General features: G+C 43.1%; 2 protein-coding genes across 12 annotated transcripts in view; one reads left to right on the top strand and one right to left on the bottom strand.

Annotated features, from left to right (window-relative positions):
* Nucleotides 1–25,429, bottom strand: part of SGO2 (shugoshin 2) — a 105,191-nt gene that overhangs the window by 8,243 nt on the left and 71,519 nt on the right. For 3 of the 9 annotated variants that reach the window (XM_083706958.1, XM_083706960.1, XM_083706961.1), the window contains exons 1-5: nucleotides 6,371–6,513; nucleotides 5,218–5,395; nucleotides 2,475–2,650; nucleotides 898–975; nucleotides 141–223 (exon numbers count right to left, since the gene is read on the bottom strand). In XM_083706958.1, coding sequence (XP_083563084.1) covers nucleotides 141–223; nucleotides 898–975; nucleotides 2,475–2,650; nucleotides 5,218–5,362 — 482 coding nt within the window. In that variant the 5' untranslated portion in view covers nucleotides 5,363–5,395; nucleotides 6,371–6,513. Of the gene's footprint in view, nucleotides 1–140; nucleotides 224–897; nucleotides 976–2,474; nucleotides 2,651–5,217; nucleotides 5,396–6,320; nucleotides 6,780–11,844; nucleotides 12,440–25,429 lie in introns of those variants that run through there. The other 6 variants (XM_083706954.1, XM_083706955.1, XM_083706957.1 and 3 more) reach the window with 6 other exon arrangements.
* Nucleotides 7,633–25,331, top strand: KCTD18 (potassium channel tetramerization domain containing 18). 3 transcript variants are annotated; one of them, XM_083711768.1, is made up of 7 exons: nucleotides 7,633–8,539; nucleotides 14,985–15,186; nucleotides 17,787–17,998; nucleotides 18,588–18,781; nucleotides 21,004–21,098; nucleotides 22,590–22,692; nucleotides 23,450–25,331. In XM_083711768.1, the coding sequence occupies exons 2-7, from the start codon at nucleotides 15,030–15,032 to the stop codon at nucleotides 23,994–23,996; spliced, it is 1,308 nt and encodes a 435-aa protein (XP_083567894.1). In that variant the 5' UTR covers nucleotides 7,633–8,539; nucleotides 14,985–15,029; the 3' UTR covers nucleotides 23,997–25,331. The 3 variants fall into 3 exon arrangements, with proteins under 3 accessions (XP_083567894.1, XP_083567893.1, XP_083567895.1); XM_083711767.1 differs by lacking the exon at nucleotides 7,633–8,539 and adding an exon at nucleotides 12,912–12,970; XM_083711769.1 differs by lacking the exon at nucleotides 7,633–8,539 and adding an exon at nucleotides 12,964–13,339.

Genomic DNA, 25,429 nt, shown 5'->3' with positions numbered 1-25,429 from the left:
CTAAACTTTAAAGTCTTATTTAAAGCATCCCTTAGGAACCTGTGGGACTGTAGCCCTGATTAATACAATCTTTTGGCAGGTTTTATTTAAGGTTCACATTTTTATTTCCATCTAGATTAATAAATCAATTTAAATATTACCTAATTGGTTGATCAGAAATCTCAGGCTTTTGACCAGAACTGTTGCAGTGGTCTTTTTCCATTGCTAAGGGTTTTTGAATATGCTGTTTAAAAAGAGGAAAATGCTCAGAACACTTAAAGAGAAATTTTATGTACAGTATGTCTATAGAGAAATAATTCCCAGTTGAAGGGGGTTTGCTCCCAGTTTTGTGGGCATAGAATTGCACCCATACCAATATATTAAGATTTCGAGTGTTAAACTATTTCAATGAGAACAATTTTAATACAGTAAGTGTAAAGATTAGCAGCTGTAAACTAGGAATATATGTATAAAGCACAAATATGCAGATTAAGAAAATATTTGCTCACATAATGTAGTTATTTCATTGAAATGCCACTCTTCTTGTGCACATATTGAGCATTTATAACAGAAAAAGTTTCTTAATAAACCATTGATTTTGTACATGGGTATCATTTTACTGCTACAAAGTACAGTACAGCAATATTGTGTATTATGTTAGTTGAAGTCATCTAGTTGTATGTTTAAATCTATATAAATATGTCAACAATACAATTGGGTTTCCATTGTTTTGATCAACATGTTTGTCCTGCTGTACCTGTATTTTAATCAAACATCAAAAGTAAATCCACAGCTAACTTCTGAAAAACCAAAGGAATATTGATCACCAAATCAGTTTTTATACTGATTTTCAAAACATGAAGGCATACAGTAACAATTCCCTCTTCACCCTATGATAAGCGTCACAAAGCAGCATACCTCTGAAAGAGTGCTCATTTCAATTGCAGTTGAAATGTTATTATTCACGAATGCTTCCAGTTCTATGAGAATTTTATTCTGCATACAAAAAAAATTAAATATAAACATAATCAAAACTTTTATTTAACAAAGTTAGAAAGTTAGAGAAAAACAATGATAAAAAGGATTTATCTTTCTGGAGGAAAGAAAGAGACAGTTTTGAGAAATTAATATATTTTATTTGGGATTAAAGAGATAAAATTTATCTAAAAACAAGAAAACATCAAAAGTTTTTTATAAAATATATATTGTAAAACCTTCCCCCGCTCCAACCAGTAGCATTTCCCCCTCTGCTGTTTTACACATAAAGCAATGTACCTTATACAGAACAGATTAAGGTTCAGCAGTTCATTGTTTAAAAGAAACTTTGGGTGCATAGCTCCAGTTGCTGGGCGTGCATGCACACACAGGGTCTGAGTGTGACCAAGAGATAAGAAACATTTTGCCCTGATATAACAGGGAAGCTACATGTATACTCATGGACATACTGTAGCTGGGGGGGAGGCTGGGGGGCAGCTACCCCCCCCCATAAATCAAGTAAATAAATAAAAATAGTTAACTAACTGATCAATAATGTTGCAGATAGCTCAGTTCAGCCCGCCTCCTGCAAAATCCTGGCTATGCCCATGTGCATACTGAAAGAGGTGAGGACAGGTCTGTGTAGTCACCCCCCCAACCAGGCCTCAAAACCAAATTTCCCCTTTCTCTCTTCTAAAATCCACAGCTTCAGCTTTTCTCACATTTTCTCACAAGATGCTGCTGCATAAGCAAAGTGTTCTTTTTATCAGCGCAAGAAAGCTTCAAAAGCTAATGAATGGCTCTGTCAATGCCAAGCAGAAGCAGGCATGAGAACTGGGTCTTATCTCACCCAGTTGCAACAAATCTTGGACACGCTGACAAGCAGGCTTCTCAACCCCCTTTCTTCCTGGGAAGGGCGCCAGGAGTCCCAAGACAGGAGTTTCTGTTCATGCTCAGAGGAAGCTCATGAGGCAGGGCTCCTGAGGAGGGGGAGAAGGGGGGCAAGGGGCCTGGAGGGAATATATGCTGGGTGCAATGACTGTAAAAACTTGTGCTTGCTGTGAATGATCATGCAAAGCTCCTTCTACCAGCCCTGAAGGTAGAATAAACAGCTCTTTCTCTGGTTTAACCCTTCGGTGTCTGTGTTGACTCCTTCTTCCCTCCCCCCAGGGCGCAATGCTCTTTCCACCCGTGAAAAAGGCCTAAAAAGGCTACACATACCGCTGGTGTAATTCCCATTATGATATATCATTTGCATCATAATGTTTATCAAAATCCCACTGAACAGGATCTTTGAAACAGATGCACTAAGGTGAGCATTCCACCAGGGCAAGCATTCCCTCTCCTCCCACATGCACTCTTCTGGGGGTTATTCCAACCTGACCCACCCCCAGCCAATTCGGGGAGTATGATGATTGTGGGGATGCCCTGGGACTCATAGCTGAATCCCTTCCCCATAAGTTTTATTTTCATAATATATGCATAATGTAATAGCTCAAATAGTATTTTTCAGAACATACCAGGCGATTCAGCTTTTGGCGCAGTAAGACATTCTGCAAATGCAGCTCATCCACTTCTTTCTGTAATAAGAGCTTTTCATTTTTTAGCTTCCTAGAATTTTCTTTCTCTGCGCTGAGGGCCATGGCCAGAGCTTTATTATTGTGTTTCAAAGAAATCTTAAAAAGTGACGAGTTGCCTGCATAAAATAAAAATATGAAATAATTTGGGATTTTAAAAAACACGTATGTATGAGTGTGTTTAAAATATGTCTCTATTCTATTTCTGTATGTTTAAAAAATTGTTTTGTATTTATTTTAAACCTGCATCCAGACTCATATCCAGAACCATGGAATAGTTATACAGAAGACTTACAAATAAATACTGATATTGCTAATACTCTTGCACTCTACACAAAAAATTAATTTGGAGGTGCCAAAACATCTGTTTCTTCACTATTAAAAATTAATTGCGAGGAATTGTATTTATTTATTTAAAACCTTTAAATATCACATATTCAAATATAGTAAAAAACAAATAAAATCCTTCAGGCCTATATACTTGGGGTAGCTAATATGGTGCCCCCCAAATGTTGGACAGGACCTCTTGTTGGGCCTACACTTACATGGGAGTGAATTCTATTGCATTCAAAGCAACTTACATCTGAGTAAGCATATTGAAGACTGCACAGTTAAACAATTACAATTTTCTAATTAAAATGCTTGAATGACAAAGATTGTGCTCTTTTCTTGTGTATAGTTCTTGTAATCTTGCCTAACCATATTTTCTAATTTCTAGAAACTTGCTTTCTATAATTTCTAACAAGTCAGAATGCAAGCACCACCCCTATATACTATATTACTGAGTGATAATTTAAGGAGTAGTACGGGATAAGGGAATATTTATTATCAGGATTTGATAATGAATTAAATTCTACAGTATATCATACTGAAAATGGCCTTGCCTTAAAGCACGGCGGTTGTCCGCCCCGCCCCCCCCCCCCCCCGCATTTCACAGTGCTTTCCTTACTAGCTGTTCACATCAGCAAGGTTAGATTTGTTTATGTTTGTGTACATATCTGGATGTTGATGGACAAGAGTTGTGTTAAGTTGTGGGTGAACATATCAGATGACACAGCAACTCTTCAAACAGCTCTTGTTTATTCACAGGCCAGAACAGAACGGAACTGAAGGGTTCAGCCAGCCTGCTTATATAGAGCTCCACTACAACGCAACAGTAACCATTTTCTGTAACTATCCAATCACTGAACGTCACTTTCAATCCCTTATTTGCATATGTGGACCTGAGTGAAAACTATCTACAGTATCCCCCTGCTGACCCAGGGTGAGAACTTCAGTACATAACAGGTTGTCTTTACCCTGTGCGGAGATGTTCACAACTAGAGACAACTTAGAAATGGCTTAAGAAATCCACTCAGTGTGAAGCTGGTTTGAGAAGCAATGCATTTAGGATATGTGCACACAGATTAGAAACCTAGCATTGGAAACTGTGAGTACACAATAAGCAGCAGTGGGAATACAGTCTGAGAAACAGTAATATCACAGGGGATGCCAACCATTTGGGGTCCCTGAGTGAAACTGAACCTTTGAGGAACACCAGCCACTCTGGTGGCCAATCTCCTAACCTCCTCCATGTTTCCTTCTCCTCTCTTGTTTGCTCCATTTTCTGTCAGCTGCCAATCTAAATCTTGAAAACCACATAGAGCTGAAAGAGGGAAGAAATGGGAAGTGCAATGGTACCTTGGTTCTCAAATGCCTTGGGACTCAAACAACTTGGAACCCAGACACTGCCAACCCGGAAGTAAGTGTTCCGATTTGCAAACTTTTTTCAGAAGCCGAACGTGCTCCGTTTTGTATGTTACGCTTCTGATTTGTGTACCATGCTTCGATTTTGAGCGTTATGCTGAGGTCTGTCTGTTTTTGCTATTTATTTTGTGTTTTTGTGGCTTTTTTTTGTTTTTGTGACTGTGTGGAACCCAGTTCAGCTACTGATTGATGGACTGCGTGACTGCAGTACATTGTTTATTGCTTTCATTTTATGGCTCAGTGGTCTCATTAGATAGTAAAATTCATGTTTAACTGCTGTTTTAGGGGTTGTTTTTAAAAGTCCATTTTGCATTACCTTCTATGGGAAAGCACGCCTTGGTTTTGGAATGCTATGGTTTTGGAACAGATTTCCAGGATGGATTAAGTTTGAGAACCAAGGTACCACTGTATGCTACTTTTCCAGCTTCCTCTCCTTCAGTTCCATGCACTTTTTGGGGAAGCCACCCTTGCCAGCCCATGAAGAAAAGGGCAGTAAGGAGTAGTAGTGGGAGGGGCAGATCCTCAAGATCATTGTGCCCACATGCATAACATTATTAATCTTATCCTATTTTATTTGTACAAGCTCCTGGTTTATTTATTTAGAAGCATTTATAAATCACTTAATATTTTAAAACCACCAAGTACTGTACAACATAAAAACAACAAACAATATCTTTTTAAAAAACAGCAACATAAAAACCAGTAAAAACAAAAGGTATAATTATGCTAAGACGGTGTGACTGGCCCAAAATTGCTGAATATAATTTGAATAAAGGTTTCATGAAACATTGGCTCTTTTTTCATTTTGGATGAATGTATTTTTGTAGACATATTACACTGGATATTTTTAAAAAATGCTATTACTTAAGGAGGTCTACAAGTATTTTATTTTTCTGAGAGTTACATATACAGTATTATCAAAATTTTAGTTGACACTCACTTCTTATCTTAGTTTTGATTTTACATGCAAGAGAAGCATTCAGCTTCCCAGCTTTTAGAGATCCGTTCTTCTTCCCCCCAACACGTCTTTTAATATCTCCAAAGATTAACGAGGAAGATGCTTCTGGAAATGGATTGCTTTCCATTTTAATGGATTCAGTTCATTACCCAGTAGAAATCTAACAATGGATAACACAAAGAAAGATATATTAATGTTTTAGTGGATATTTTTAGTTGCATAGTTTCAGTTAAGGGTTATCATACTCTATTATTCTATTATTCATCATGTGGGTCTTGTATTCATTCTTAAACAAACAAACAATTTTTAATATATCTTTAACCAACTCATTCACTCTATAGAATCCCAAGTTATTCCACACATTTCCAAAGCATGTAAGGGACATGAGTGAAAAAGTAGGAACAATGTAGTGAAATTACTATCTAACAGTCTCTCCAGAGCTGGCCATGTGTGAGACTCTGTTTGGAACTATTAACATATTGAATAAAAGAAATCAGTCAGAAAGGAAATGACTTTTGTTGGACCGTCCTTAAGTCTTTTTTGAACACACTAGTTTAATAATCTACTACAGATTTTCCTAACAGCACTTCCTTAATTGTTCAATTCTGCTCCCCTGCAGAGAGCTCAGGGCAGCCTTTCTAGGCCACAAACAGGAATTACAAAGTACAATATTGGGGAAATTATTTTTGAGCCCTCTCCATTAGGAAAAATGTGTAAACCACGGTCGAAAGACAGAGTGGAAGCCCTGTTTTTTACATGACTGAGGTAAATGATCAGGGCCAGATTTAGGTTTGATAAGGCCCTAAGCTACTGAAGATAATGTCCAGTTGTCCTTTGTCAACAACAAATTGTCACTGTTTTTTGTGTTGAATATATGCTATATAGTCATTTAAGGACCTAATAGGTATCTAAAGCCATTTGCACACAACAAATAGGAGCCTACACAACACAACACTGTAGGTTTTATTTTATTTTATCTTATATTTTGGAAATGTACATCCAGTTCCCCCCCCATCCTTTAAATGTTTTGAGAGGTCCAAGAGAGTGGGGCCTTAAGCTATAGCTTGTTAACCTTATAAGTTAACCTTATAAGTAAATCCGGCATTGTAAGTGATCTTTCCCATTTATTATTTACTTGAGGAAAGGGACTCGAGCTCACAGGCTCCCCGGGGTCGGTTTTTAAAAGTGGCCTTTTTTAAAAGCAAAGTTTGAGGTAAAAGGAGGCAACACAGAGTCGTTTCTCCACACAGCTCCCCCACCGCTCTAGTTCCCGCCAAAACGGCGGCTGGAGGGGCGCTGATTGGATGGCCCGTCCCTCGCGCCGCAGCCGTTGAAACCGTTGAAGCCCGTGGAGGGCGCGCGCACGAGCAGCTGCGGCGTTCCCGCCATCAGCTGCTGCAACCCAGCCGAGGGCGACCCGGACGGCTTTGCCTCTCGCGAGCCACGTGGGCGCGCGCGGGGCGCGTGGCAAAGCTTTGTAGCCCGATCCATTCCTTACCCACGTCTTTGCTCAAAAACTGAAGTCCCACGGGGTTCAGTGGGTAAACTCGATGTTTGCTCTCTCACGCTCACCAGTGCATACCCAAGTTCAAATTGACCCCTGGGGAAACAGAAAGAGGTCGCTTTGCCCCTGTGTCTTCCAAACAAAACCAGAATTTGGAAACGTTTTGGGAGAGCTGCTATCTCCCCAAACAGAAGAATTTTACTAGTTGAGGCTGCACTCCTATACAGTGGTACCTCGGGTTACATAGCTTCAGGTTACAGACTCTGCTAACCTAGAAATAGTGCTTCCGGTTAAGAACTTTGCTTCAGGGTGAGAACAGAAATCATGCTCCAGCGGCAGCAGGAGGCCCCATTAGCTAAAGTGGTGCTTCAGGTTAAGAACAGTTTCAGGTTAAGAACGGACCTCCAGAACGAATTAAGTACTTAACCTGAGGTACCACTGTACATGCTTAAAAAGTAAAGGGACCCCTGACCATTAGGTCCAGTCACAGATGACTCTGGGGTTGCTGTGCTCATCTCACTTTACTGGCTGAGGGAGCTGGCATACAGCTTCCAGGCATAGCTGTCAACTTTTCCTTTTTCTTGTGAGGAATCCTATTCGGAATAAGGGAATTTCCCTTAAAAAAAGGGAAATGTTGACAGCTATGCTTCCGGGTCATGTGGCCAGCATGACTAAGCCGCTTCTGGCAAACCAGAGCTGCGCACGGAAACGCCGTTTACCTTCCCGCCGGAGCGGTACCTATTTATCTACTTGCACTTTGACGTGCTTTTGAACTGCTAGGTGGGCAGGAGCTGGGACCGAACAATGGGAGCTCACCCCATCGCGGGGATTCGAACCACCGACCTTCTGATCAAACAAGCCCTAGGCTCTGTGGTTTAACCCACAGCGCCACCCGGCAAATCATATTGCTGACCAATTGTTTTTGTAGGATTGCGCTGCTGTTTCTTTTCCTTTTTTCCAAATTATTATTAATTTTCCAAATTATTACAAATCAACCCAAATTAATCTAATAGTTTCTTAAAATCAGGCTCCCCCTCCTCTGAACATATGACCACCATCGTTTCCTCACGTTGCCGCATTGTTTCTTATTTAGGGTTCAGTTGACGTCCTTCAATGTTCAGTACTGCCATTTCTAAACAAAAGCTGGTACAGTGGTACCTCAGGTTAAGTACTTAATTCGTTCCGGAGGTCCGAACTTAACCTGAAACTGTTCTTAACCTGAAGCACCACTTTAGCTAATGGGGCCTCCTGCTGCTGCTGCGCCGCCGGAGCACGATTTATGTTCTCATCCTGAAGCAAAGTTCTTAACCTGAAGCACTATTTCTGGGTTAGCGGAGTCTGTAACCTGAAGCGTATGTAACCTGAGGTACCACTGTACTTGAGAGTAGTCCTGAACCTCTCGCTTTGAGCCTACTGCTCCAGCTTCCTAACTGTCCAACACAAATTATATATGCTTGTAAAGCGTGTCCCAGCTAATGTAAAAACAATTTACAGCCCAATTCCATACATGTTTGATTGGAAGTTCATGCTTATTCTCATGCATGCATAGGATCATAGCTTTAGACATAGATTTGGAACATAAATGGAGGCATTAGGGCAAGTGGGATTCCAAAAGGAGGGTTGTTTGCTTCTGTGGGATAATATCTGCCAGCAGAAGGTTCCTAGTTCAATTTCTGGCGTCTCCTGACAGATGAGAAATATTTTTACCTGACACCCGGGAGAACTGCCAGTCACAGCAGACAAGACTGGGCTAGATGGGCAAATAGTTTTATCTATGCTCCTCTGTTCCCAACAGCAAATGTAATTATATTCCAGGTTTCACCATGGGGTTCTTAGTTAACCTTTACCGCTTAGTAAATCTTTTTCCAAACAGTTGTTACCACAGATAATTGACCATGCATAAAACCCATGCTGCAGTGAGTTACTGTGTGTAGCTAATGAGTAACTGATGGTTTTGTACAATCACTGTGGAAAAAAATGTAATTGAAACACTCAAAGCTACTTTATTTATTTATATATTTGCTGCATCAGCAATCTCTTTTGCTGAGCCTTTCTAATTTATGTCAAAGTTATGCCATCTTAGTATTCTATCGGGAAAAAAAACTGATTATAGGGCCACAGTCATGGCCTCATGTTATTGGTATGATAGAAGGCTTGCCTAGTGGCAGGAGCCACACCAATTGTTGGGACCAACAACTTGAGGATCATGTTGAATCATGATGATTTGAACCCTAGTCAGCATGAGCAGTGTGTGGGATCAAACATGCCAGGCACTCACTGGAAGGTATTATAACATTTCCTGTTGCATTATGGGGCTGGTTAACCTGGGAACATAGCTCATCTAAGAGCAGGAAAACTCTGATCCTAAATCTCTGCTTGCGCATGTGCAGAAGCGCAAAATGACGTCACGCGCATGCGCAGAAGCGACGAATCACAACCCGCGCGTGTGCAGACGCGCCGCTGCGGGTTGCGCTCTTTTCATGTTGCAAATGGACCTCCGGGATGGATCCCATTCGCAACCAGAGGTGCCACTGTACACATTTATGCTTAACACCCATAGTCAAGTGGTTAAATTTATATGGATCATGCCCATTGTTAGCTTTGATTTACAAAGCACTAATTAATTTTAACCAAACTGCGGGAGGCAGTGGAAGACAGGAGTGCCTGGCGTGCTCTGGTCCATGGGGTCACAAAGAGTCAGAAACGACTAAACAACAACAAAAATTACTTTTGAGTGGTGTGAGGTTTCATTGTTGCTGTGAATTAATACAATGTAAATTGACTTCTTGTAGAAGAGGCTTCTTATCTACAAATGTATAGGCTGAGCATCACAAAACACACCTGCTACAAGTTGGAAGGATCCCTGCACAAGCATATTCAACCAGACAGATGTTTACTACTGTTAACTTTCCTCCACCTTCCGAACATGGGGTCTGCTTTGCCAAACCATATGCACTGTGTATGCAAATAGCTGCAGCTGCAGGATGCATTTATCCAGCAAGGGAAACTGCTTCTGCAGCCTCCTTATTCAGAAGCCTGCTTCTGCATGCAGATCACACTTTCTGGAGTGTGGGTGCTTTTAGATCATCTGTTTTGTGTGGGATTCAATAATGTATTGAGGCCAGCTTGCACAGCTGCAATTGATTTGTAGCTCTTGCACAACAAAGCCACTTCCCCAAAATATCAGACTGTTTGAAGTAAGGCAAGTGATGAGAAAATGCACTGAAAAGCTCCCCACAAATCAAGATGAATGCACAATAAACATATTATCTGAAAGCACCCTGTGATATTCTCTCTCTCTTTGTGTGTGTGTGTGTGTGTGTTTGTGTGTGTGTCATAGAAAGTCATCAAATCATAGTGTTGAAAGGGATCACGAGGGTCACCTAGTCCAGGGACGTCCAACTCACAATAGACTGTGATCTACTCACAGTATAAAAAAACTGGCCGTGATATACCCATTGTCGTAAAAAGACTGGCAGTGATCTACTCAAAGTTATTGAGCTTTCTTTAGGAAGCCAAAGTTGTGGAGTTTTTTGCAAGGAGATCACTGAGGGACCAGAGATCAACCAGGGTCTACCAGGAACACCCTGCGATCTACCAATAGATCATGATCTACCTGTTAGACATGCCTGATTCTAGTCCAACCCCCTTGCAATACAGGAATCTTTTTCCCAATGTGGGGCTCAAATGCACAACTCTGAGACTCTGAGATTAAGAGTCTCATGCTCTCCCAACAGAGCTATCATGTGTGTAAGCATATGTGTACAGTCATACCTTGGAAGTCGAACGGAATCCGTTCTGGAAGTCCGTTCGACTTTCAAAATGTTCGAAAACCAAATTGTGGCTTCTGATTGGCTGCAGGAAGCTCCTGCAGCCAATCGGAAGCTGTGGAAGCTCCGTCGGATGTCCGGCTTTCAAAAGAACATTTGAAAACAGGAACAGTCACTTCCGGGTTTTGATTGTTTGGGAGCCAAATCATTCGAGAACTAGGCAGTTCGACTTCCAAGGTACGCCTGTAATTATATATTGTTGGCCTCCATTTGTCTCAAGAGACAATGGAATGCACCGCGAAGGGTGAAGTGAAACCACTGCTTTAGCAGCACAGAAGTGACCTCCTCGGGGCGCAAGCCTGGGCAGCGTGTATGGAGGTTCTGGGCTGCCCTTGGCCTTGTTGATGTGGTCCAAAGGAAAGCAGAGCAACACGTTTGGCACCAGCTTGACTGCAGGAGTTGCCACAAAGAGGTGTACTGTACAAGACACAATCCGTCCAATTTAGGGGCTCTACTTCAGATTTGCGTAGGGTTTACTCCTTAGCTTTTTTTCTCCTGAAGATATCCCATAAGGCAGCTCATCTCACTTCACTGGCTGAAGGAGCCACCGTACAGCTTCCGGGTCATGTGGCCAGCATGACTAAGCCGTTTCTGGTGAAACCAGAGCAGCGTGCGGAAACGCCGTTTACCTTCTCGCTGGAGCGGTACCTATTTATCTACTTGCACTTTGATGTGCTTTTGAACTGCTGGGACCAAACAACGGGAGCTCACCCCGTCGCAGGGATTAGGCTCTGTGGTTTAACCCACAGCGCTACCTGCGTCCCAGCAAGAATGTTACTCGCCCACAAATGGAAAGAAGCAGAAGTCTCAGCAAAGGAAGAATGGATACAAAAACTTGTGGAATATGCAGAAATCGTGAAACCTACCGGAAGAATAAGAAATCAAGATAACAAACTTTTTATAGAAGAATGGTTTATTTAATATTTACAGATAAACTGTAAACAGATAAGAACATTGGCAGGATAATTGTAATTTCCTGCAGTTTTATAGGAGTATATATTTAAAGTAGATGAATAAATGAGCAAATTAAGTTAATTTAGATATGCAGAAGATATTAAAAATAAATCTAAGAAACTACAGAAAGGGGGAAGGAAGTCAAGTTTTGAAATATTAAAATGATTGTAAAATTAGTGAAATGTAGAAATCTGATAAGCATAAAATTTAAAAGAAAAACGACCAAAAAACCAAAATCTCATGTAAATTCCTCATTGAGAAAGGATTCTCTCAGAGTCTATAGAACAATAAATAAGAAATAAAAAGAACCGTTGAGCTTACCTGTAAAAGGTTTCTTTCTGAGAGTGAACAGATGCTCCCAGGTGGGTTGTGGGCTCCTTCTAGTGCTTGCAGGCAGGATTGCAGCATTTTTCTCCTCGCTTGTTTACACGGATGTCAAAACTACAGCCATCGATCCTCAACACAAGAACATTATTTTTTAACACCTCCTGCATCTGGGCTGGACCGATCTGCCTGCGTGGTCTCAGGTGGCCTCTCTGGCCGGGCACAGCCTTCTCTGCAAAAGCCCCAGAGTGGTGCAGCCCCTTTGTAGTTTCTCCCAGGTGGGGGTCCTTCTGGCTGGGCAGGGATTCCCTCCCTCCTGGACCACAGCCCAATGCCTTTGCCCATTTGTCCTGGAATCAGAGCAAATGAATTACGTTTACAAAAATCCACGCATAAGAACCCATCTGGTTCTGGAGATCTACCCTCGGGGTCCCTGCCGACTCTACAATCAATCAATCAATCAATCAATCAATTCATTCCTCGAAAGGAATTAACTTTCAAATGCAATCCTATTCGAGGGCTGAGCAGCCTGCAACCCTTCATCCTGGCGGGCAGCCTTTCTCCACCTTGGGTCTCCAGCTGTTTGTTGGACTACAACTCCCATCATCCCAGGCCACTGGTCTTGCTAGCTAGGGCACGGTGGGAGTTGTAGTCCCATAGCCCAACAACATTGGGGGGACCCAAAGTTTAGAAAATAAGGCAACATTTGGAGGGCTGCGAGGTTCGCCGCCTCTCCGAATAGACTGGCAAGTTGTGTGCTTGTTTCGGATGCTGCTGGCCTTTGAACCCCGTGGTGGTGCTGGTGGGGTCTTGTTTCTACGATCGCGCTACATCTCGTCCAGCCTCCCTGCAGCGCAGGAATCTTAACGTCAGCGTCATCATAGACAGATATTGATTCCTTCGTTATTCCGTTCACTCCATTCCCGCTCCTCCCAGAGGATGATGGGAGTTGTAGTCCAACAACCTTCCCTCCACTGAACGCAGGCGCCTCTGCGCACGCGCCGCAGCGACTCCCTCCTCCTCCTCCCCCTCGAATGGTGTAGCGGGAGAGGCTCGGCGCGCGGCTGGAGGGCCGTGACGACAGCGGTGACGAAGAGGTGGGCGGAGCTTCGAACCGGGAAAGGTAACGAGCTGCCGCGGTTATCCTTTCGGCTCCCCACTCGCGCCTCAGTCTATCCCTCTCACACCCAACTCTTCCACGGCGGGGGTGGGGCGGGGCGGGGAGGCAACTGGAGGCTTGGGCCCCTCCCCCCCTTTTCACCGGCCTGGCTGCTTTGCTTCGACCCCTTTGCCTCAGGCGGAAGAACCATGGCGGTGTCGGGGCCACGAAGCCGTTTGGAAAGGGAGCGGAGGAGGCGCGTTCCTCAGACTTAAGAGAGTCTTCTTCTTGTTGTTGTTTAGTCGTGTCTGACTCTTCGTGACCCCATGGACCAGAGCACGCCAGGCACTCCTGTCTTCCACTGCCTCTCGCAGTTTGGTCAAACTCATGCTGGTAGCTTCGAGAACCCTGTCCAACCATCTCGTCCTCTTCCGTCCCCTTCTCCTTGTGGCCTCCATCATTCCTAACATCAGGGTCTTTTCCAGGGAGTCTTCTCTTCTCATGAGGTGGCCAAAGTATTGGAGCCTCAGCTTCAGGATCTGTCCTTCCAGTGAGCACTCAGGGCTGATTTCCTTCAGAATGGAGAGGTTTGATCTTCTTGCAGTCCATGGAACTCTCAAGAGTCTCCTCCAGCACCATACAGTGGTACCTCGGGTTACATACGCTTCAGGTTACAGACTCCGCTAACCCAGAAATAGGACCTCGGGTTAAGAACTTTGCTTCAGGATGAGAACAGAAATCGTGCGGCGGCGGCACGGCAGCAGCAGGAGGCCCCATTAGCTAAAGTGGTGCTTTAGGTTAAGAACAGTTTTAGGTTAAGAACGGACCTCCGGTATGAATTAAGTACTTAAACCGAGGTACCACTGTAATTCAAAAGCATCAATTCTTCAGCAATCAGCCTTCTTTATGGTCCAGCTCTCACTTCCATACATCACTACTGGAAAACCATAGCCTTAACTATACGGGCCTTTGTTGGCAAGGTGATGTCTCTGCTTTTTAAGATGCTGTCTAGGTTTATCATCGCTTTTCTCCCAAGAAGCAGGCGTCTTTTAATTTCATGACTGCTGTCACAATCTGCAGTGATCATGGAGCCGAATCTCTCAATGCCCCCATTTCTTCCCCTTCTATTTGCCAGGAGGTGATGGGCCCAGTGGTCATGATCTTCGTTTTTTTGATGTTGAGCTTCAGACCATATTTTGCACTCTCCTCTTTCACCCTCAATAAAATGTTCTTTAATTCCTCCTCACTTTCTGCCATCAAGGTTGTGTCATCTGCATATCTGAGGTTGTTGATATTTCAAGAGAGTCTTGAGATGCCTTCATTGCATGGGTTTGGGCTAGGTCATCCCTAGCTAACAGGACCAGTGGTCAGGGATGATGGGAGCTGTAGTCCCAAAACATCTGGAGGGCCGAGTTTGCCCATGCCTGACCTAGCCCAAACCCATGCAATGAAGGCATCTCAAAACTCTCTTGAAATATCAACAACTCCCATCAGCCCTTGCCAGCATGGTCAGTTATCATGGGAGTGGTAGTCCAAAGTATCTGAGGGAGGGGCACTAAGTTGGTGAAGGCTGGTCTAGTGGCTTGACTATTGGACTGGGTAAACAGGTGGCAGGTGGTTCACATGACATTTCTCAGTAGTCGAGGTGATGTCATCCAGTTCTGTCCTGCTTACTTGCCAAAACAATGCAGATGTTCTTGTAGAGAAGAGGCATTAGCCTAGCAGTGCCCTTTCATGTTCCATTGCAGATAACTGGGTCATTTACATCCAGTCCTTTTGAGTGGTTGTGTAAACTGATCCTGGAAGACCCAGGATTGCTCTGGGCAAGATAAAGTGACTAAGAAATTTTTAAAAGTAAACCCACCTCTGTCCTTATGCTGGGGTTCAAATATATGCTGCCTTTAATTTCTTGGAGGAAAGGCAACTTATAAATGTTATAAATGCTTTTTATCTGCCTTTTCAGGAGCATAAATTATTGATCTTAATGGAGAAGCCAAGTTATTCCGTGTTCTGAGTACAATTTTTACTCTTTTTACAGCTTTGAAAGCACACCACCCAGCCGGCAACGTTAGCTACAAATGCGATGGAAGATAGCAAGAGCGAAAAGGTCGCAGATATTATTCGGCTTAATGTTGGCGGATGTATGTACACCGCTAGGCGTAAATCTTTATGCCGTTTTAAGGACTCAATGCTAGCATCTATGTTCAGTGGACGATTTCCTCTGAAAATGGATGACACAGGTAAAAAAAAGTAGTAAATAACTAAAACTTCATTGTAAAGTAATTATGAATTCAATTTTCTAATATTTTTCCAGCTTTGGCCAAGGGGTAATAAGCATGTGTCAGTACAAATGCATTGTAATTTTTATTATTTCCAGTATAATGAGCAACTTATTTAATAGTTTAAAGGTTAGCGATTTCCAATAAAGTGTGGTAGAAGAAAAACATCAAGTATCATAGAATACAATGTATTCTTTAGCAAAGAGCTAAATATGTCACTACATCTCTGTGCTTGAATATAGGATTGGCAACATCATCAATCGTTTGGTTCATCTAGGCAGCACGAAATATTTGTGCGGCAAACAGGTGTGGTTTGAATAATATTTTCTTTTGCTCTCAGTATATTTAGAATTTGACAGATTTCCCTCAGGCAAAAATTACAGCGTGACGTCAGCCATTTTGTCTGACTGGTCCCAAATTAAGTAGAAAGATGGACAATTTTGAACAATAGAGGAGAATACTATAATAGAGAAAAGAGCTGAAAAAATCCTACCTGAAACCCTGGAAAGTGTCTTCCAGTCAGTGTTGATGTTACTGAGTTTGATCGATCAATGGTCTGACTCAATACAGTGGTGCCCCGCAAGACGAACGCCTCGCAAGACGAAAAACCCGCTAGACGAAAGGGTTTTCCGTTTTGGAGGTGCTTCGCAAAACGAATTTCCCTATGGGCTTGCTTCGCAAGAAGAAAGCCCATAGGGAAATCTCCGGGGACCTCTTTTAAATGCTAGCGTGGGGAGCAAAGCCTTCCCCCCCCTCCGGCCTTCAGAAGAGGTCCAGGAAGGCCGGCGGGGGCCGAAAGGCTTTGCTCCCCACCGCCAGCATTTTAAAAGCAGTCCGGGATAGCAAGGAAGCGCTTCCCGCTATCCCGGATGGCTTTTGAAGGCAGGCGGGGGGGAGCAAAGACTTTTGCCCCCCGCCTGCCTTCCCGGGGGCTTTTAAATCGCCCCGGGACAGCGGAGGAATTCCTCCGCTGTCCCGGGGCGATTTTAAAATGCTGGCGGGCGGCAGCGCTGCCGCCCGCCAGCATTTTAAGATTGCCCCGGACAGCGGAGAAGTCCTCCGCTGTCCCGGGGTTTTTAAAATGCTGGCGGGCGGCAGCGAAGGCTTCGCTGCCGCCCGCCAGCATTTTAAAATCGCCCCGGTACAGCGGAGAATTCTCCGCTGTCCTGGGAAGGCAGGCGGGGGGGAAACAAAGACTTTCGCCCCCCGCCGGCCTTCAGAAGAGGTCGGGGGACAGACTGTCCCCGGACCTGGTCTGAAGGCGGTTTCCATAGGAACGCATTAATTGATTTTTAATGCATTCCTATGGGAAACCGTGCTTCGCAAGAGAAAAACTCGCAAGACGAAAAGACTTGCGGAACGAATTAATTTTGTCTTGCGAGGCACCACTGTATAAGGCAACTTCTGGTGTTTCTCTTTTTCTCTGGACTGCTGTTCACAAAGAGAACGCTTCTTGCAAGCTAACATCTCTGGGTTTTTGCCATCTGCATCGGTTTACTCTTGGGGTGTAGCCTTCCTTCCATTCACAGATAATTTCCTTGGAGCCTGTGCAGGAAGTAGTACTAGTTTGCTCAAGGATGTGAGCTAAGATCCATTCAGCAGGGGGAAACAGAACAAAACAAAATCTTTCCATCTTCTCTGATCAGTCTGATGCCAACTATTGCAAATCCTCCGGATAAGGAGAGACTCTATCAAGGGGTTGTCCAAATAAAAGATTTTCAGGGCATCTCTCTTCTCTTCCTGCCTCCCCAGCGACTTGTTTATGCTGCCTCAGGTTATGATTCCCCAGCAGGAGAGAGGACTTTCCTTAATGCAGTTAGGGCTTGTGTTCAGGTTTAGCACTTAGTCGGGGCTGTGAATCGCTTGCCACAAGCAACAAACTAATGTAGCTGGTTGAGGAAAGAATTAGCCTTTTTAATTATGTTTGCCTTTTGATATTGTCTGTCGGTTAATACATACACAGGTTCTTTGTGTCTAGTATTTTATTTGAGCAAATCTGAAAGAGAGATTGAAAAAAGATACATCTTCTTAAAATATAACACCGCCAAGAAGAGCGAACTGAGATATACAGCGGTACCCCGGAAGTCGAATGGAATCCTTTACGGAAGTCCATTTGACTTCCAGAACGTATGGAAACTAAGGTGCGGCTTCCGATTGGCTGCAGGAAGCTCTTGCAGCCAATCGGAAGCTGCGTCAGACGTTCGGGTTCCAAAGAACCTTTGCAAACCAGAACACTCACTTCTGGGTTTGTGGCGTTCGAGAGCCAAAACGTTCAACTTGCAAGGCATTCGGGATCCAAGGTACGACTGTGTTTGTTTGATGAATTGACAGCTTGGATGCAGTTATGATAACCATGCCCTTCTCAAAAAATGGATTCAAATCCCCATTCAGCCATGAAGCTCATTGGGTGATCTTGGGCCATTTACTCTTTCTCAGCCAAACCTACTTTTCAGGGTTGCTTGGAAGAATAAAGGAGGGTGAAGTAGTATATGTGTTGCCTTCAACTCTTCGGAGGATAGGCACATTATAAATGTTGTACATATTTTTATTTCCCTTTACAGGAGCTTGCCTTATTGATCGAGATGGCAGCCTCTTTAAATACCTCTTGGATTATCTTCACGGAGAGGTTCAGCTACCAGAAGATGAGCAGACGCGAATTGCATTGCACGAAGAAGCTGATTACTTCGGCATTCCTTACCCTTACAATCTTGCTGACCATTTGGCCAATGAAATGGAGACCTATTCTTTAAGATCAAACACAGAACTCAAAAAGGTACGGGAATTTTCCTGTGCCTTTAAATTAAAATTAAATTAAAAAACGTCATTAGCAGTTGAAGCACAGGGGTGGCATTGATCTGATCCTGGGATACCCAGGATTGCCCTATGCAAGGTAAAGTTGACTCAGAAATTGAAAAAAATGAAAACACCCCAAACACAGTGAAACCAAAGTGACATAAGGGTGCCCTGAAGCGTATTTATAACTACAAGCCTTGCATTCATTCATTCATTCATTCATTCATTTATGAATGGATGGGTGGATGAATGGACCAGGCAAATGCAAAGCAAGTGGCTTATATGGGTGGGGGATAGGGGGCAGGAGACATTTGTGAGGCCAATGGGCTCTAATGGGGCAACAGCCCACTGTCCTAAAAGAAAATGTCTCTGTTGTCTGTTATTCAGAGTAAAAGCAGTAAGGCTGCAGTCCTTTGCACACTTGCAAGTAAGTACAATTGAACTTAGTAGGATTTATAAGTAAACATGTTCAGGATTAGTCTGAGCACATTTTTGTGCTCTTTTAAAGTCCCTCAAACACACAGAAAATAATGAAATTGTTTGTATGTATTTGTATATTTCCTCCCCAGGCACTTCTAGATTTTTGTGAGTCTTACGGCTTAATATGCACTAAGCCTACAGTGTGGGTCTTACACTACCTCAACACTTCTGGTGCAAGTTGTGAGAGCAGAATAATGGGTGTGTACGCCACAAGAGCTGATGGAAAAGCAGCAATTGAAAAGGAGCTGGGAGGAAGATTACACAGCAAAAATATTTACAAGAGGTAAGAAGCTTTATAGTCATGTGATTACATCAAAGTGTGCTTGTAAAATTCTGCTGAGAATCTTGTACAGTCAAACCTCTGTTGTCAAAACGTAATCTGTTCCGGAAGCCCGTTTGGCTTCCGAAATGTTCAAGAACTGAGGCGTGGCATCCAATTGGCTGCAGGAGCTTCCTGCACTCAAGCGGAAGCCACGTCTAACGTTCAGCTTCCGAAAAACGTTCAAAAACCGGAAACGTTCCAGAACGGAGGCGTTTGGAAACTGAGATTTGACTGTATCTACTTCAGAGATGGCAGTATTAGATGTGTAAAAACATGCACATCTCTTCCATGCCTATGGAGTTTAAAGAGATGCTTAGTTACACAAATTTCCTTTGTTATATTAATATTGGTGGATTATTGTTAAATACTTTGGGCCCCAGTTGATCATAAACAAAAGCAAAGGCTGGAACATCTACCGTATTTTTCGTCCCTCAGGACGCACCTAGTTTTTTTGGGGGGAAATAAAGGAAAAAAAATTTCCCTTTATTTCCCCCCCAAAACCAGGTCGGGGAAACCAAACCAGATCGAGGAACAGAGGGATGGCGGCGCTGCGCCTCCCTGCTGTCCCCCGAGCTTGTGGGGCTGGCCGATGTCTGCCCGGCGTGCTCTGCTTCAGCGTGCCCTGCCCGCCGGGTGGCAGGCTGCTATCCGCAGTGTGGGGAGCCCTGCGGGGAACTCCTGCAGGGCTCCCCACGCTGCGGATGTCTGCACGGCGCGAGGGGTGCTCTGCTTCAGGGCGCCCTTTGCGCCGGGCAGCAGGCTGTTCCCCACGCTGCAGATGTCTGCACGGTGCAAGGGGCGCTCTGCTTCAGGGCGACCTTCGCGCTGGGCGGCAGGCTGCTATCCGCAGCGAGGGGAGCCCTGTGGGGAACTCCTGCAGGGCTCCCCACGCTGCGGATGTCTGCCCAGCGCGAGGGGCGCTCTGCTTCAGTGTGCCCATCGTGCCGGGCGGCAGGCTGCTATCCGCAGCGTGGGGAGCCCTGCGGGGAACTCCTGCAGGGCGCCCACGCTGCGGATGTCTGCCCGGCGCAAGGGGCGCTCTGCTTCAGGGCGCCCCTCGTGCCGGGTGGCAGGCTGCGGATGTGTTCCTGAAGCGCCGGGCACTCTGCTTTCAGCGCGCCCAGCGCTTGAGGAAGCAGGCTGCTAATCGCAGCCTAGGCAGCCCTACGGGAACTCCCACAGGGCTGCCTAGGCTGTGGATGTCTTCCTGAAGCCTGGAGAGCGAGAAGGGTCGGTGCGCACCGATCCCTCTCACTCTCCAAGCTTCAGTGAAAGCCTTCATTCGCCCCATAGGACGCACCCAGATTTCCCCTTCATTTTTGGAGGGGAAAAAGTGCGTCCTATAGGGCGAAAAATACAGTAAATGCTTCTCCTCCAGATATAAATAAATAATAGTCAACCTGAATGTGGGAAACACTAGACTTACTAGTATATTCATAAGACAATACTCAAAAGAGTTGTTTTTGAGTATCAGAAGACGTCAGTTGTACCTGTTGTTTATTTTGTGTATTTTCCCCCTAGACAGTTAGGTGAGAGTGTTGCTTTAATCTTGGTGCAGAGAAAGCAAGAAAAGGAGAAGCTTGCAATCTGCAAACCATTTGATCAGGAGTCTTGTTTAAAGCCAGTTGCTGCAAGCCGTTGTCTAAATGGCAACGCTGAAGCTTGATAGGCCGATTAAGACTAACCTTAGTGCCATTGGCTGAGTGTTCCCATTTGTGGGGAAAAGTTGTTATTAGTATTTAATAAATTTGCATACCACCATTCATCAGAAGATCCCAGGGCAGTTAATAACATAAAAATGCAACATGGGAACACTTAATAAAACAAAAACGAACCAATGACTCCCTCTCTCAAAAGCCCATTTAAAAGGCCATTGAATGTTTATCAGCCAAAGGCTTCACTTGGCACCGCAAGATATGTAAGGAAGGTGTCAGGCAAGCCTCTCTGGGGAGAGCATTCCACAAATGGGCAGTCGCCACAGAAATGGAAACCATTGTACAGTCGTGAGAATGAAACTCAAAAGAATTGTGGTTTTTGACAATGAAAGTATATTACAAAATTGGGAAAACTGTGTTTTTATGCTTTTACATACTTTGCTTTTAGACTTTTAGCAATTTTTTAAAATTATTATTCAGCTTGTAAAGCAGTGTAATTTCCCCTCTTTTCCTACATTTTTTCTCCAGGGAAGCCGGAAACAATGTCCAATATATCTGGAGCTATTATTCAGGGTCCGAATTGGAAAAGATGATGGATGCATTTGAGGCTTGGGAAGGGAGAGGTATCTCATGTTTCTGATAGTATTTTCCGTAAAGAATAAATGTTTTATCCTGCAACTGTTTGTCCTGAAATAGTGTCAATTTGTGAAGGGCAGGCAGGCTATATTTCCAACTATCCTTTAGTAAGGAAAGGGAATAATTGAATTGTCTGTGTTTGGTGGGGAAGCATTGCAATTGGCAGAATGCTAGGTTATGGATGTATTTATTTAAAAGTCTGTGCTTTCATACACTGGCCCTATTGAGCTCTCAAAACAGCCAATTTATTTTGCATTGCAGTTGTGCACTGCTTTAAGTTTTAAGATTTAAGTTTACAGACATGCTTGTGGAATATCTTTGGTCTCTTCTGGTGGTTGGTTGTTTTTTATTAACCTAGGAGAAAATTCGTAGACACTTTATCTTAGCCTAGATAAATTCATGTTTCTTGGACATTAATGTCACTTGGCTTCAAATACTTGTCCACTACTTTGATTAATAATGCCGAAGGCAAATGTGAAATACATGCAAGTTCAGGGAATTCAGGGAAGTTTTTAATATTTAACGCTGTACTGTTTTTAACACTTGATTGGGAGCCGCCCAGAGTGGCTGGGGAAACTCAGCCAGATGGGCGGGGTATAAATTATTATTATTATTATTATTATTATTATTATTATTATTATTATTATTATTATTATTATTATATTAAGGAAGTATCAGATATTTTGGGAGATCTTTCAGCCTTCTGTACATGATGTATGTGTCAGGGAGATGCAAACGGCAAAAGCACTAAGGGGAGAGACTGGCACTTATAGAGAGCCTAAAGAGAGAATTAGTAGCCTTTCGTCTGACAGCGAAGAAGAGGCAGGGAGGGGGGAGGCTGAGCCCGGAACTACTTATTCTTTGAACAGAGGAAATCAGAGGCGGGGTTTCTGCCGCCTAGGCTGGTGGGGAAGAAAAAGTAAAAAAAAAAAACATTCGAGGCATATAAGCTGACAGGGTCGGACATGCTTTGAAGCTCTGGAAACTTTCCTTGAACTTTATAAATAAATCTAAAAGACAGCAACTGGCAGCGAACCTGCAGTTTTATCTATGCCGGCTTTGGCAGCACTCACCTCTCACAGTATGTTAGTTTAAATTTGAGTGTTCGCTCTGTCAAAAGAAGAGACCTGTGAGTTCTGAACGCTTGCACATTCTTACAAGCAGGATTTAGTCCACCCACTATCACATTCTCCCTCCCCTCTCTTTTCCGGAACCAACATGACACCACTGTATCAGACAGTTTTTTGAGAGAAGGAAAAAAGTGTAAATAAAACATTTAGCTCTTTAATTAGGAAAATAACGATTTAGGGTGGGAGTACATTGTGCCAAGTTCCCCAAAGAAAGCATTATAGTTGAGCACTCGGGAGATATATGGTGTCTGAAAGAGTTGCCAGTGATCCCTGATTGCATATCATTGGGCTTATACAGTTGAGAAAAACATCTTGAATATTGTATTAAAATTGCATTTGAAATTACAGGTGTCAGTTATTGGCGAGTCCCGCAGGAACTGATAGAATGTTGGACCCTTGAGGAACGCCCTTTGAAAGGAAGTCTCCAAAGCATGCCTCCAATTCATAGACGGTACGTCTTACTAATCATGTTTCGTTTTCTCGAAGAATGCTTCATATGGAACAGGGACTATTTCAAAAATAGCGTTATCTCCATGTTAATATTTGTGCATCCCCTAGTTATAAGGGTGTAAAATCAAAAGATGATGCAGGAAGGTTTCATATCAAGTCTGTTAATTGTAAGTATATTACAAAACCTGGCATAATACTAATTACATAACTAAATTAATGTAACAAAACTATAATTGTACACATTTTAAGGACTGCCTCTGCAAACGCATACCCTAAAACAGGAAAATATATAATTGTAAGTTACGCATTCCACAGATATCTGTGTGGTGGGCCTCTCGCTATATATTACAAAGCCAGCCATTAGACCATTTCATAAAAATTTAATCAGGAGCATAAGACTCAGTACTTAGAAATATCCTGCAATCCATATTAGATAATAAAAGAATATGATTTCCCTGTTATTTGTGTTGAATCCAACTGGTTCATTCCAGTATGTTGGCCTGCTTATTTTTGGCTGAATATACATGTAAAATGTATAGTTGTTTTATACTTGTATATTTTTCCTTGCTCTGTGTAAGTCCGATATAAAAAAATAAATTTGAATGCATACACCTACTGCAGTTTTAAACAGATCCTGGAATAAGAAATATTGTATCCAGAGGTGAATGTAGGAAGCACCCTTAGTTGCATCTGAGTTATGATCTGTGCGTAATTTCCCAAAGCAATCGAGTCAGTAATTTTATTCTCTGTGTTTACAGACAATTAATAGATCTTTCTGAAGAAGAAGAAGAAAGTCACTTGAGCAGTAGAACAGGCCGAAAGCCAATTCAGTTTTCTGGTCCGTCAACAAGTACTCACATCACAATTAAGAATTCTGCTTTTGTAAAGGTAGCAGTATGCCCTACATCTTCCCGTTCCCAGAAGACTCTCAAGCGACCTAGCAGAGACAGTTTGTTGCTGTGCAAAGACGTACCAAAACCCACACAATTGACTAAAAATTCTCAAGAATCCATTAGGAGCACTGAAAATGGGGCAAACTGTCACAGGACGCTAAAGGCCCCGTTTTCGAAGAAGCCTGCAACCAGTCGTGCGGTAAAACTCAAGCGGACTCCGCTCTGTAACGACCGGTTAAGTCAACACACTTCCCAGGTGCTGAGTACGGTAACTGAGCACCAAGTTCCATCTGTTGCAGTTGGCTCCACTCCTGCTTCCCAAAACTTAGGCCAGGAGAAATTTGGACACTCTGAGGAAAATGTTACCGCTAAGAATCATTCACAGGAAGACCAACTGAACGATGTGGCATGAATTTTATATATATGGTGTTATCCGTCATGATCTGCTAGAGACAAAATTCTGATCTTATGGGAGTCCTAATAAATGTGACGCATTTGGGAGGGGGGAACATTCACATTTATAATCAGATTTATAATGATTTTTCTCTTTGTGTGGCGAAAGAGGCACATGGATGTTTGTTCAGAAATATTATGTGCTTTTTGTCGTTCACTCATTACATTATATAAATAAAATTTGAGCTGCTCAGTCATTCTAGAATAGAGATTGTGCCAGGCTTTGTGTACACTTTGTCCCTTTTTTTCTAAACCCCCAATTTTCCCACTCCATATAATTTTTGTGTGACTTATTCTGCATCTCTTTCCATTTTGTGTAACTTATTCTACTTCTGCTCCTCCTGAACAGCATCAAGGGCCTACAGAGGTCAGTGAAAACTCTGTACTCCACAATTCTTCTAGTTTCTCAGCAGGCATTGTCCACATTTTTTCAAGTGCCTCTTTGTAGCTGTTATATGGCATACCTTATAATCTGCACCACGGGATCTTTCAGTAGACCTTGAAAATTAGGCTACATTTTGAGAACAAGCCTTGGGCTTGCATACTGTCCCCCTTCTCTGGCACAACTAAGAGGAGACTGGAAACCCTCTGCTTGTATCTGAGTGTCTTTTGAACTCTAAAAACTGTAGCTAATGTTAGCTAGACTTGGTTGAAACATACCAGTTCCATAAACTAGGATTTGAAATTGGGTCCATAGTTACAATGAACTAGTGTGCCTGTGCTTGAAGAGCATGACTAGTTGTAAATAATACAAAATAGAAGTGAGATTTTCAGAGTATAGACATACCTCAAGTTGGGTTTGCTCCATGATACATTTTTTCAGGTTGTGTCCCGCGGCGACACGGAAGTACCGGAAAGGGTTACTTCCGGGTTTCGCTGCTTGCGCATGTGCAGATGCGCAAAATGAACGTCGTGTGCAGATGCGGCAAATCGCAATGCGCAGACACGGGTTGCGTTCTGCTCATGTTGCGAATGGGACTCTGGAGCGGATCCTGTTCGGAACCAGAGATACTACTGTATTTAGGCATGTGTCAGAAGAGGAAGGAGGAATGCGTCGGCCCAGGGCTTGGTGTAGCTTGTATTTGTAATACTAAGTTGTGACCAATGTTTTGGTGTAGATTAGGAGCTCAGAGCTATGAACCATGGTGTCTGGTTTGAATTTACACTCTTCTCTCGTCCTTAGTAATCCACCTGCGATACGGGGATAATAATGTAGCCGTTCCTTGCAAGTTCAACATGTAAAGATTATTGACAAATCAGGAGCTGTTACATTATTAAAATGAACTCGAAGTTTTGTGCCATGCATTCTGGTTTGAAATCAGTGCATTCAGTCAGATGAGAGTATGCCTGCTGGATTTATTTTATTTTATTTTTAAAAATCTATGTTAAGAA

The sequence above is a fragment of the Podarcis gaigeae genome (assembly GCF_964106915.1).
Source record: "Podarcis gaigeae genome assembly, chromosome: 1".
Classification (NCBI taxonomy): domain Eukaryota; kingdom Metazoa; phylum Chordata; class Lepidosauria; order Squamata; family Lacertidae; genus Podarcis; species Podarcis gaigeae.
Note: the sequence above shows the minus strand (reverse complement) of the source record. Positions and strands in the feature narration are given on the sequence as shown.